This window comes from Mesitornis unicolor, unplaced genomic scaffold, assembly GCF_000695765.1.
Source record: "Mesitornis unicolor isolate BGI_N332 unplaced genomic scaffold, ASM69576v1 scaffold4499, whole genome shotgun sequence".
Classification (NCBI taxonomy): domain Eukaryota; kingdom Metazoa; phylum Chordata; class Aves; order Mesitornithiformes; family Mesitornithidae; genus Mesitornis; species Mesitornis unicolor.
This window is the reverse complement of record NW_010206398.1, coordinates 10,099-23,842: the sequence shown is the minus strand read 5'-3', so window position 1 is coordinate 23,842 and position 13,744 is coordinate 10,099. Positions and strand designations below refer to the sequence as shown.

The window sequence follows — 13,744 nt, the reverse complement described above, 5'->3', positions numbered from 1 at the left end:
GGTAGCCTCAGTCCGGCTGAAAAATTGGTTTCCCAGACTTTAATTTCACAGGTCAAATTGTGTTGCTGTGTCCCACCCTTCCCCGCCTGCAGGAAGACAGCAGCGCTTGCAGGGAGTGATAAGGATGAAAAAGCAAATGTGGCCCAGTGTCTGCCTTGCTGGAGTGGAGATTGAAGATTGTCAGGCTCTGGTCTAATCTCCTTTCTTCTCCTTCACAGGCAGCTGAACTGGGAATGGCGTCTGCCTATTACACGTATATCTTCACTAATCTGGTAAGACATTTTTCTCGGCTTTTCTCCCGTGTGCGTGTAGAGTCATGTTAATGGGAGCTGATCTCCCCGGCCCGTGGGAGCGTTGGCAAGAGCCATGTGCTTGCGGAGCCGGGGTTTTGTGGCAGAGGGAGGCAAAGTGGGGTGTCCCCCTGCAAACCTCAGCATCGGGCAGGGCGAATCTTGCCCTGGATTTGTAGGATTTGTGGACATTGCAGTTGGAGCCGATGCGATGAGATGTGTGGGTCCTTGGGAAGCACCAGGAGATGGGTGGCTGAGGGCATTCCCCATGCTGGGACAAGGGCAGTGCACTGGGGCATGCGTTTGAAGGCACCCTGGCCCTGTGCTTTTCTGCTGCATCTTTGAGAGCGGCTGTATGAGACAAAGGAAGGATGATACCATAAATGTTGAGAGGCAGAGCGGGTATATCTTCAGCGTGGCCCCTGATGATTTGGCTTTATAGCTACTAATAACATTAATGGGGGGATCATGCAGCTAAATCCCCGAGTACTGTGCTAAACAAGGAGTAATGGGCTTAGGCAGCAGCAGGGGGAAACCCAAAATAAACACCAGAGAAACTTCTCGTGCCGCAGCAGCTATGAGGTTCTTGAACTGGCTGCCAAGTGGCGTGGGGGAGATGATAGCGCCAGGGAGACCAGATACCTACCTATTAATGCCGGTGTGGGGATGACGGAAACCTGAGTGCGGCAGGATGGGCTGGATGATTAAGTGGAGGTGCCTTCCAACTCCAAATGATATTCATATTCTCTAATTTCTATTAATATTTATGCCAGGGTGTGTGTGTGCCAGGAAAGCCGAGAGCTGAATCACTCTTTGTGTTTGGGTGGGAGACAGACGGGAAAGGATGGAGCCAAACGTGTAGGCAGGAGAGCTGGAGTGGAGAGGAGGAGGGGGAAGGAGTGAAATGGAGGGGTTGAAAGCCAAGAGAGCAATTGGGACAGAGAATGGCAAGGGGATGGGGAAAGGAGATGTCAGAAAAGAGAATAATGAAAAAAAAAGATAAAATTCCACTAGCTTCCTACCTGAACTAATAGCATTCTGGTTCCTGCTTAGCACTCGATCCATAGGTCTTAACCTTGTTCAATATCAGCCCAGCAAGAACAAGCTTCACTGCTGCTGTTTATCCCCATGCTCATGGCCAGCACTGGGCAGGAGATCAAAAGGAAGGGGTGTACCTGGGGGGGATCAGCCAGCGATGGGCACCTTTGGGAGGTGAAGGTCCCGTGTTTTAAGGCGGTGGCTGCTGCTTTGTGATTTTTCACCCCCAGTGCCAGCCCCAAGTCAGAGCATAGCTGTGCTGGTGCTGCTGGTAGAGCTGGTGAGGGTCAGTGGCCGCCCCCATCACACCCTGCTCACAACGCTGAACCGCTCAGCCATTTCCCAGTCCCACCAAGCAGTTTTTACATTGTCCTCTGGTCCCAAAACTGTTTCTTGCTCTGCTTCTCCTCCTCAGTCCCAGCAGTCGCTGTGTACCCCAATGGACCAGGTCTATTCATGAATGGTGCTTGGACATAGAAATAACTATGTAGTTATAGAAATAACTATAAAAATTAAGCTCACCACCACACACTGGGTGTGATTAAGCGTTTGCTTGGGGTCAAAATGTGCAATTTGCCTTTGGAACCCATTCATCCAGTGTAATGCAGTTATGGCAGGTGAGAGCGAAATGAGTTCTGTTGCCATTCACTCTCACAGGATATTAGTCTGTTTACCCAGGTTATTTTACCACTTTGTCCAAAAGACCAGCCCTCAGCAGAACTAACTGGGTTTTTGGCAGGGACCATTAAAGAAAGGTGACATCAGGCAAAACCTGGGCAGATGGAGGAGATGTTTAAGGAAATTAGTAATATTTAAATGGGGATGGGAGATGGGAGTGAGCAATTTAGACTAATAAATCTGGAGGGATTATCAAGCTACTAATGAACCCTCTGAGGTTTTGCAGTCATTGCCTAATAGAAAAGATAAAATCATAGTGAACTGCTGTCAAGGGGAACAAGCAAAAAGATGGCTTTAAATGGAGGGAAAACCCATCAGAAGGGGAATAGACAGTCTGTATAGCATTAAGCTGCTTGGAGATGGAAAAATATTTCAAGGAAAAAAAAAAAAAGAAGCGAAAAGGGGATAAAATGCTGAATTAAACACCTGCCCTGCAGCACTAGGGGGGAATTCTGTTTCTGTCTTCTAGCATTAATTTTATTTAATAAGCACATCCCAGCTGACAGCTTGCTGTGTGTCGCAGCTCCTCTCTCTGCGGAGCGGTAGATGGAGGCAAGTTGCTGCGTCTCCCCTGGTGTGGGTCCATGGGAGAGCGATCTGGGGGCGAGGGCTCCGCCGTAGCCAGCCTGATGGCTGCAGATAGCATTGGCGGGGAGGCAGGGCCGTGTATGAAAAGCTGATGCCAGCCTTTGGCAGGAGATTGCGGGAGCAAATGAGGAGGAAGTCCTCAGCCCCCAATGCATTTCCATCGGAGCCGAGGCGAGCAGCCTGATGTAAAAATATCCACAGGCTAATTTACTGCGTGCGAATTCATTATCAGCCTCCTTCAGCCCGCTCAAGGGACCCTTTTTGTCAGCAGCAGCAGCTCAACAAATTTTCCAGGAGTCCTAATGAAACTCGCAGAACAGAGCAGGTCTGTGGCGTTTTACTTCCCCACGTCCGTCACCTGCGCACGGGGTACGTGTGGCAACCGAGCACCCCTCTGTCCTCAGTCCTCTTGCAGAAAACCTCGGTTTTACCCCAGGTTTCTTCACAGCCCCTCCACACAGTGACAACTGCCTTGCTCAGGGGCTTACCCTCCTAGAAGGGGTGACATTTCCTGGTGATAAATGGCCAATGCTGCCCCAGTGGCCAGTGCTCCAGTGCCTTGGTTTGTGCGGTGCGGAGGTGAGCTCAGTGCTGCTCGTCATCCCTTCAAGCTCCACAGCAGGGCACAGGGTTTCTGTGTATCCACACAGCTTATGACGGTGTAAGGGACGATGCTGTGCTCCGTAATAATAGTAATAATCATGCATAAATAGAGCATGGCGAGCAGGCTGTTGCTCATTGAAAAAACTGTTCCTCTTAGTGCTGGGAATCCTTGAAATCAGCATTACACAGGGTAGGAGGGGTGCTGGATGCCTCCAGAATCCTGAACTACAATTAATTCTTTTAGCTTGTTCATTCTGTGTAGCTTGTTGTTGGTGTTGTATTTTTTTTCCCCCTCTTTTTTTTTTCTTTTAAACATAACATACGGACCTCAGGCTGGGTTTAAATTTCAAAACATTTATCAAGGAGATTAGATGGAAATAATTGAAACAATTAGAATTATTACTGTAAGAAGGAAGGTGTAAAGGAGTTTTACTAGTGCCTTGAGTCAGATGCTCTGTTCGTTTGATGCAGTTTTGTTCCCCAACAATATTGTGCGGAGGTGGTGGTGCTGATAAAACAGCTGCCGTATTCCATTTCCAGAGACCAGATAAATCAGTTTTGCTTTGGTTTGTGTGTTTGTTGCCTGTTCTTTTCTTCTTTGTTTGTGATTTATAAAGAGGGCTCGTCTGCATCTAAGATGGGGTTTTCAAAGCTGAGCTGTCGCCCTGGACACCCCATCAGGACTGGAGGGGAAGCCACGGTCCATATCACCCAGACAACATCACACGTTATCATTACAAGAACATCCTTTGGAAGTAGGAAATGGTGTAAAGCAGAGGGAAAGTGGACCATGGCTTTTGGCTGGGACCGTGGAGCTTAGGTTTTCAGTCCTGCTTTGTGAAATTACCTTCTCTTCTCATACTTTGACAAATTCTACCTTGCAGCCCAGCCAGCCTTCCTGATTCCCAGTAGCTGAAGCAAACCTTTGTGTACAGCCCCGATCCCTCCCTGGATTTATGGTTGATATTTTCGGTGGCATGTGGTAGCAGGGCAAACAAATCAGGTTTTTGCGAGGATGCCAAAGCAATTTCTCCTCGTTCTAGTTAGCACGAGGAAAGGAGGATTTAGACGAAGCAATAACTGCACCTCCCTGCGTTTTGCTGTCTGTGCTACCTGTCTGGGGTCTTCTTTATGTGTTGCTCAGAGTCCATCCTGTTGATTTCCAGTTGTTGAGTAAATCATTCCCTCGGATACAGCCCAGGCCCTCTGCTGTGAGATCAGACCTCTCTCTTTTCCTCTGCCCTCGTGGTGTCTTGTCCTATTTGTCTTTCAGACTTTCTACCCCTTGCTTTCCAAGAGCTGTACTTTTCAGGTCGCAGCATTAGCACTTGACCTCTTTGCTCTTTGAGGATTTGTAGCTCTTCAAACCTCAGGCTCCCTGCAGAGAAGTTCAAGTAAATTGCTTTTACTAAGCATGTGGGCAGTGTATTTTCCTGAAGTGCTCTCATTTGAAGAAGAGCCTCCAAAATTTAATAGCTTTTCTTGCATGAGGAGGTAAAAGACCCATCTTTACTAGCATATGGCACACACTGGTGCTTTTGTGATGCATCTACTTTGTAAAAGCAAAGATTATATGTGGACAGTTGCCCTAAATTTTTGAGATTGAGATCACAGTTGCTATTTAACTACATGAATGGCTGAATTACAGTGCCTTGGGTGGATCTCCCACGTCCACTTACCCACTCAAAAGGCCACAGTTTGTTGCTGTGATGACTTTTTTTTCTTCCAGAGAAATTGATTTTTACATGTGGCCCATTATAAACTTATTGACTCTGTCAATAGTTTATAAATAAACTGAGCCTTTCAAGAAAACTATAAAGCACTTAACATAATATTGTCCACTTGAGTAAATAATTAAATATGTTCTTAGAGGAGCTTAGGAACGATTAACAAACTCGGCAGCTCAGCCCTGAGGGCAATGGGATCCGGAGAAGCAAAGGCAGGTATCTTCTCCACTGCTACCTCTAGTCCAGTGATTTTAGGGGAGAAATTGGGCACTGGTGCCAGGTTGTGACCATCGCAGGGGTGCCCTGGTCATGTAATGAGCTCGCAGTCACGCACAAGGAGAGCAGTGATGCTTGGGTGGCAGTCCCTGGCGTGCCTCTGTGTTACGGTACCTTTGGACTAAGTGTGCTAGTCCTGTCACCCATGGCTTGGGTAGAGTTTAGATTGCTGCTATAACTGAGACGCTTTATCTCCTTCGATTAACTCTAAAATGGGGAAAAATGGTGCCCAGTGATGTCAGCAGTGATGTCACTAGCGCTCTGCTGACTTCCCACTAGCTGAAGGTTTGGCTGCTGCAGAAAAGCTCCTAGGCAATCTCAGTTATGGGAACTGTAAGTCAGCGTTTGGAGGGTGACAGCTTTTCTCAGCACCAAATACTCTTGTCATGGAAGTTTTGCCAGAGCGAGGGCTTAATAATAGAGAAATGGATGCCTTGGCCCAGTACGCTCCTTCCCATCCCACACAAAAAAGAGAAGGAACAGTACAGCGTGTTCTGGACCCACAGCAAGCCTGTGCTGGTGTAAATCAGCCTTCGCCCCCATCAGAGGGCCAGATCCTTGGCTGGGACCAAGAGGGATGAAGTCAGTGCAGGCTGCTGAGCTTACAGCACCAGGAGCATCTCCTGCTGAGGGCTGGGCAATGGCAGCGTCAGAGGCTGTTTTGGAAGCTGCTAATCAGTAGATCCAAAAATCCAATAGAGTCCTTGTGGTAATTAAGAGAGGAAGATAACCACGTATGTGTGTGAGCAAGAGAGAGGAGGGAGGGATGGGGACATCTTGGTGTTGGTGCAGGTTGAATGCTGTTCCTTCGTGCTTGGGCTGGGGTGAGGTCGAGCAGGGTGTAGCAAGGTCTTGGGTCACTAAAAATGAAACAAGCCCACCTTTGTACTTCTCTCCGGTATGCAGGTAGTGGCTGCCAGCTCCCTGCTTCCTGGGTGATCTAGGTTATTAAAAATGCGATAAGAATCGAGTCAGGGAGCGAGGTTCTGCGCACACAAATGGGATGCAGAACAATATCGCCAGCTAAATCGATAAAGCTGGAAGGAGCTCAATAGCTGATGCAGAGCGTTGAATAGCAAACCGGCCGGCTCACCGCTGCGGGGTGAGCAATTACCAGGAGCCACTCGCTGAAGTGCGACCGCGGCGTGGCAGCGCAGGGGAGTCTCGAGGGTTCGCAGCTTCACACTTCAAAAACATTTGCTTTTCGGGCAGCCTGTTACGACACTAATAATACCTTGCTTGGCCGGCCCTTTCCATGCAGAAGTCTCCGGACTGGGAAGGGAGAGTGTGATCCATGGCATTGAGACCAGTAGTGAGGGAAGACCTGGACATCATTTGTGGAGTCCACTTTAGTCCGGGAGTGGATCACTTGCATGCAGATATGGGGTGGATACTTCATTAATTATATGCTTAATACAAATGCTGGCTTTGATACTTTGCGTTGTAAAGCAAGTTGTTAGTCCAACATGAATCATGCTGTCAGTTTATTAATTGTTTGCCGTTTTATTTGCTCTGTGCCTCAATTTACCCCTCTGTATTGTGGGCACCGTAATTTCCTGGCAGGACAGCAGTGATTTAGTACGTCCCCCTGGCGCTGTGCTGTGACAACGTGAGGAGCAGCGTGGTGCTGCTGATGTGCTGCGGAGCCAGAGTGAAACAGGGCAGGAGGGGAATTTCCATCAGGAATTGCGTTGCGGAAGCCCTGGCGCCAGTGCGGGCTGAGGTGGGCGCCGAGTCCCAGTTGGGATCGGCTGGCACGCGATCCGAACCGTGAGTCGAGAGACTCACGCTGAGTAATGCGCTCGCACCTCATGGCTTTATGTCCCTAATGGAATGCACACTATAGCCTGTAAATCTTCCGGTCGTAACTCACAGCTGGCGACGCCGGAAAATCCGAGCTCACGGCTTTAAAACCATGAATTACGGAGCTTGGCTGTGTGGCTTTTATTAGCCAGGCTCTCCCAATGATCTAAACGTGCTGGTCACTCCATAGGCTTTGTCTGCTGCTGTAAAGCGAGAATACAGGTCGAGTGCCGCATGAAGCACAGAAACCCAAGAGTGACTTCATCCTCTAATAACTCCTCCAGTGCAGTCTCCCAGGGAACCCCTTTGTATTCAATTAGCTAATGTGTGCCTAGCACTTTGAAAATATAGAGTGCCATAGAATTGCTAAGTGTTGTTATTTAACAGCACGTATTTAGTGGTTGCAGCCCTGTAGTAGAAGTCAGAAAATCTACACTGTAATTGCCTGGTGCTGCCGCAGAATTTGCTGTGATTTGAGCAAAGCCTGGGGATTTTTCTTCTGTAAAAGTTCATTAGTTTTGGCTGCAGACCCTCAGGGCCTACTACTTCTGAGATCTCATGAAACTGAATATTGACTTTTGGTGGTTGTTTTAAAAAACAGACTGAGAAGAGGAGGAAGGATTCAAGCAGCCAGGATCGGTGTAGCTGAAATTAGCCTTGGCATGGTTTTTGATGGTCTTCTCTGTGCCTGGGGTTGTGCTGGCTGGCATAAAGGAGCTGGACTGAGACAGAGGGCAAAGTGCCGGTCAAGTATTGCAATTGTTCTAGTGTAAAGAGGAAAAATCGTTGGCAGTGGAGTAGGAGGTAGTGAGGGAGAGGCTGTTTGCACCCACCTCTTTGATTCGCACCCTCTTGCATTCACCAGGTCCCCTGATCTTGCCTGGATGCATGTGGTTATTTGCACAGGCGGAGGAGGCTAGGACAAGGCGCACCAGGGCTTGGAGTCTCCCATTAAATAGAATCTCCTGACAAGTGTGAGTTATTTTCCTAATGGCTCCTTGCTCTTATTGCGTTGGAAAGCTATCTTCCAGCCTGCAAAAGCACCAGCCAGCACTGCAGATAAGGAAGAGTGACTATGAGAGGAGAGTGGTGGCTGTGAAACCATTCTGTGTAAGGCAAGGTCGGGTACATGTACCATGGTTGTGCTCGGCCTGTTTAAAATTCTTCCTAGCTTAGGCAAAAGTCAGCTTCAGTACATCTCCATGAGAAATCCTGGGATCTGACACTGAATCCCCGTGCACCCACAGCAGAGCTGTTCACGTGTCTGAGCCTCGCTCCTCGAATCTGAACAGTCCTCCTCTACCTCAGTCTGATCTTTGGCAAGGTAAACGTGTTAACGCTTACACACAAATGCATAGAGAGAGGAGCCATCTGAGATCATCCACCCCTTTTTCTGACCGCGCTTACCTCTTGCAGGAGGTAGGACCGGGGCTGGCGGATGGGGCGTCGAGCTCTGGAAATCAGCTGAGTGGCACGGGCCTTGAATTGGAAATGAGTTTGTGTTTGCAAAACGCGGGTTTGGAAATGTCAAGCGTGGTGAATGACCGTGTAGGAAAGGAAGAAAAACAACAAACAGGGACAGAAGCTGAGCCGGCAGCTACTGGAGTATCCAGATGCTCTCACCCCTTTGCCCTCCGTAGCAAGCATGGCCTTACCAAATCTCTCTTATCCCATTGCAAATGAAGTGTGTCCCCCAAGGACAGTTTATCTCCATCTCGCTGCACAGGCGGCTCATGGCTCATTTGCTCGTTTCTGACCTGGGCCTGCAGAATGCTCTTGTGCACGTCTGATGGAAAAACATTTAAAGACAGAGGGTTGGAGCTGGAGCAGAGGGAAAGGTCAGGGAGCAGTGCAGGGAGAGGGTCACGTACAGGCTACGCGGTCCCTGTGTGTTACAGAGGTGGATGCTTTATGAGCGTGACAGCAACAGAAATGGGGTTTTTTGCAGCTAGAGCCTTGCCTAGAAATAGATGGGTGCAGGGAGCGTTGGCTGGAGAAGGAGACCAAAGCTTGCACTGACCAGCCATCACTAATGGGAGCTGGGAAAAAAAGCTGCTGTTAACATTTGAACCGGAGCAAATTGTTGGCTCCAGGGGAAGCGTGTCCAGATCTGCCCTGGCAGCTGCCTCCGGCATCAGCAGGGCATGGGAATTTCCCTTGGGAATGGGGCTGATGTGGGTGGGGGTCCTTCCCGAAAGCTGGGAGTGCAGGGAGCCGAGCTGCGGATGGGACTGACCCCGTCACTCAGCCAGCACCAGCAGACTGTACCCATGGGTTCAGCCTTGCGACTGCTGCGTGGCCGGGGCACGGGACGCCTCTGCCTCAGTTTCCCCCATGTGGATTGAGGTCAGCGGGGCTCATTCCCTCACCCAGGAATTGCTAATTTAAGAAGCAGAGCGTAACAAACCTGCCAGGGCCTGAACAACCTCAAAATGTTTTCAGGAGAGAAAACGCATAACAAATAAAGGCACTCGTTTTATCAGCCTTGAGATTAAGGCGGTCTGGCCTGAGACTGAAGCCTTGGGCTTTATGGCTGTTTTGGTACAAGACGTCTCATTTTCCTTCTGCATGTAACGAAGCCAAGAGGGGAGGTGGGCAGCTGCTTGCGTTGTGCCCCGCACAATTCGCCTCCTGGCTCTGGCTGGGGGGAGGTTGTGTTTTGCAGGGGCTCAACATCTCTCCTGCTGCTCTGCTGCATCCAGGAGCTCCTCGGGCCCAGGTCCTCATTAGCCATCTGCCCTTGTTGCGCGGGCTGACAGGATGCCGTGGGTAAATGGATAACCTGTCAAGGAGGCAGGAGGATAATATCATTCAAATGAATCAATAGTTCGCAGGCAATTTCATGTTACCTACCGTTAATGCGGTTGTGTCCAAAATGCACTTAATCCTGTGTCTGATCACATTCTCATGGGAATTTGCCGTGCTGCAATAGTCTTGTAACTCCATGTTTCGGAGATTTACAGACATTGTTCCTACGTGCACACGTACGCAGGAAAGATTAAAAAAATGACTTGGCTCGCTGGGATGTCATAGCCCACAGAGCCAAAAGACATTCGTATTAGTGATGGAAGAGAATGGGCATCCAGCAGTTTCTGAAACTGTTACTCCCACCTTCTCACTCCATTTTAGCAATTAGCAAAAGAGAAATTAGTGAGGAAGGCACCATTATTTCCTGCTAATAGGACAAGGAGGGCTGGACTCTTCTCCAGGACACTGGCTTTGTTGTATAGCTCCTTCCATTGATGTGAGTAGTAAAATAGAGCTCTCCCTTGCTGCCTTTTTTTTTCCTTTTCTATACAGTCGTTTTCGTACATCTTACCACTTTGCTCTTCAGAAATGCAACAGGATGGGCCCCACACCAAAGCCCAAAGTCAAAGCACCTTCCCACCTCCACGGAGGCATTAGGATGTCCCATGATTGACATCTCCTTTCTGGTACCTGATGGCATGAAGGAGCAGGACAGGATTGCCCTGTGGGGAGGAGCTGATTGAATTTAACAGGTTAAACTTTGTGCCTGCTTTCTTCCCTAACCCTGTGTTCTGTTTTGGGCTGCTTTAGGAGTTTTCCCTGCAGCGCCTGGACAGCCTGCTGGACGACCGAGTCAACATCCTGGGATTTTCCATTTTCAACCAGTCTCACGCTTTCTTCCAAGAGTTTGTCCAGAGCCTCAACCAGTCCTGGCAGGAGAACTGCGATCACGCTCCTTTTACTGGGCCAGCAGTAAGTAAAGCGTATTTCTGCCATTGTATCAGAGTCTGGAAGATGGGTTCAGGTCTCTTTCTGGTTCACTCTATGTTCGTAGCAAGGCTCCCATCAACCAGTATTCCATGTGATGAGAAAAGGGACCTGCCCTGCGTGATGAGGATACAGAGTAGAGATGAAGTGCAGTATTCCTAGGCAGAGCATGTGTTTCTCTCTTGCATCTGCAGGGGCAATCCAGTCCCATTTTGCTGTGCATTGTCTCTGCTGTTGGAAATCTGGCACGTCTCATCTCCCAGAGAGCATCTCTCTGTGTAAGAACTTCCCTTCTTAGTCCTGGGAAGCAGATATCTTGTAGGACAGCTCCTACTAAAAAGAGAAAAGGAAGCTCAACAGCTGGAAGTGACAGGAGGGAGGTTTCCTGTGAGCTGCAAAACCCCAGGGTTTTCTTGCTAAAGCTGAGAAAGCGTCTGAGGAAGGAGGAGGGAGCTGCTTGCTCTAATGCCATTCTCATTAATCACATTGCAAAGAAAGGAAATCAGAGAAAATCATTCAAATTACAGATGGCTAGATTAGGTAATTAGAATTTAGGCTAAAACAGATGTTTGTAATTAAGTGTTTATGTCATTGAATAAAATCCAGATTGTAAAGTCTATTTCACAGGATTTTAATGGTTTTAATTCTCTGTGTTGTGTTTGGGGGCAAAGATACAGATGATAATATTTTAGGAAGAAAATAAAAACCCACCACATGGCAAAACCCCAGTCTAGCCAAACCTGTTCATATTTCCCTAGATTTCAGTTCACCTTTAAACGTGGCTTTTATGCGTGAGATTTCCATAAACAGAAAATAAAGTGGGATTTTCCACTGAAATATGCTTAACCCTGCTGTTAGTTTCCAGAGGAGCATAGAGCAAATGTGAGTCTGTACCAAGGTGGGAAAGTGAGGGGTTACTGGTGCCATGAGACTGCTGTTTGGGGTTTTGCTAGCATTAGGTTGGTATTACACCTTTTAAATGTGCTGGCTTATACCTTTGAAGGTTTTTACTGCTTGTTAACTGCCTAATCCTGGGCTGTCGTGGTCAATGAGGTCTTACAGTGATCTGAGCAAGATCAAGCAGGGTTAAGTCTGGCCCACTCTGTTCCAATGAGTAACGCGGTTGAAGCCAAAGGTTCGTTGGGGTGATTGAACCGGGTGAGACTGTCCCTGCAGGGCAGGAGTGAATAAACCCAATCAGGCTTTGGGAGGAATAGGGGATGTGGGTACTGCTGAATGCCATAAGTCACATACAGGGCAAGGTGGGGGCAAGGAGCCCCAGGTTAGAGACTGAACCCATTGCAGGGAGCTGGGATGGTAAGATGATGTTTTCAGACGTGGCCATGAGGAAAATGTAGCCTGGATAGTAATGAGCTGCAATGGCTTAATTCCAGCAGGGTCAGGAGGTGACAGTAATTAAAAGTGAAATCTTAGTCACAACAGTGAACGCAAGAGAGCAAATGGCTGATTATTAACTAGATCAAAACCACTGAAATGGTTGTGCATGGGTGGAAAACATGGTGGGTGAGGCTTGGTGGACAAAGAAACCTGATTAAAGGCAAACAAAGCAAAGATGAGAAGGAGAGGAGGTGAGCTCTGTTTCTGGTCGTTGCTCAGCAGTGCCTTTACAGAGCAGGAAGCTGGAGGCTGTAGCAAGGGACTGGGTGCTCTCTGTGGGGTCTGAAAGCCAAGGCTCGGTGGTTTGAGAAGCAGATCTAGCAAAACCTCATTCCTCATGGATCTGCCTTTCATAGCAGTGGTCAAAGGAGGAGACTCTGGTGCCTAGTGAAGGCTGAAGCAGCACAGTCACCTTTCCCTCAAGAAGAGAAGGAGAAATGTAGCAGACTGGGAGTGGGACTGGCAAAGGGGTTGCATTTGCCCCAGTGAGCACTTTGCTGCTTGCTGCAAGGTCCTGATTTTTGTCTCCCCATCTCGATTTTCCCCTCCCTTTCCCCCCCAGCTCTCCTCCGCGCTGCTGTTTGACGCCGTGTACGCTGTGGTGACGGCCGTGCAGGAGCTGAACCGGAGCCAGGAGATCGGCGTGAAGCCCCTGTCCTGTGGGTCTGCCCAGATCTGGCAGCACGGCACCAGCCTGATGAACTACCTGAGAATGGTGAGGAGGGACTGAAGTTTGCTGGGGCTTTAGGAGCTGGTGCTCGTCGCTGCTGGAAGCAAAGGACGTGCATGTACATGCTGGTGCTGGCACAGCGCTCAAACGCAGAGTGCCGGCCTGTTTGAAGGTAGCACTGGGAATAAAAAGAGAGGAGATCTGAGGGCTGGTTTGTCAGTGGCCTTGGAACGACATGAAACTCTCCGTTTTTCAGGCTTTGCTGTAGAAAAACTGGAATTCGGTCATTATTTTTTTTTTAAAGTATCAATGTTTCTAAGTGATTTGAGCTCTGTTTTGAGGGAACCTGAGTTGACATAAGGTCATGCAATACAATTGCCTGGAGCTCAGTGGCAAGAAGTGAGTGTCCCTGCGAAGGGGTTTGGGCTCCTTTGAAACCAAGCGTGGTTGCTGGAACCGATCAAGCCCAGTTCTGGCATGAGAACAGATCCTGAAATTTCAGCCTTGAGAAATAGCTAGAGTTTGTCAGCATGATTCCTCGGAGCTGAGCTTGACCATGCCGAAGCAGCATGTTTTCTGTCTGTTTGGGGTGCAACTGAAATGCCATGAGATTTATTTTTCCCCAAAAAGAGGGGCAAAGGTGCTGCTTTGGTCCATGGATGTGAGCCCCTGCTTTAAATCTTGCCTTGATGGGCGCTGTAACTCATTCTCTCTTGGACAGGTAGAATTGGAAGGTCTCACCGGCCACATCGAATTCAACAGCAAAGGCCAGCGGTCCAACTACGCCCTGAAAATCCTGCAGCACACCCGCAGCGGCTTCCGGCAGGTGAGGGCGGCCACGTTGTTGGGGACAGTGCCTGGGGATGGTCTCTGTGTGGCTCGGGTGGCTGCTGCAGAGGCCGAGGGGGGCTGTAGACACCCTGCTTTGCGAGATGAGG

At 48.9% G+C, this 13,744-nt stretch overlaps 1 protein-coding gene across 1 annotated transcript in view; it reads left to right on the top strand.

Annotated features, from left to right (window-relative positions):
- LOC104546353 (glutamate receptor ionotropic, kainate 4) overlaps positions 1-13,744 on the top strand; it is a gene marked incomplete at both ends in the record, with an annotated part of 40,049 nt that overhangs the window by 17,559 nt on the left and 8,746 nt on the right. The window contains 4 exons of the mRNA XM_010191725.1: positions 219-272; positions 10,562-10,723; positions 12,699-12,851; positions 13,528-13,632. Of these exons, the coding sequence (XP_010190027.1) occupies positions 219-272; positions 10,562-10,723; positions 12,699-12,851; positions 13,528-13,632 (474 nt within the window). The remainder of the gene's footprint in view (positions 1-218; positions 273-10,561; positions 10,724-12,698; positions 12,852-13,527; positions 13,633-13,744) is intronic.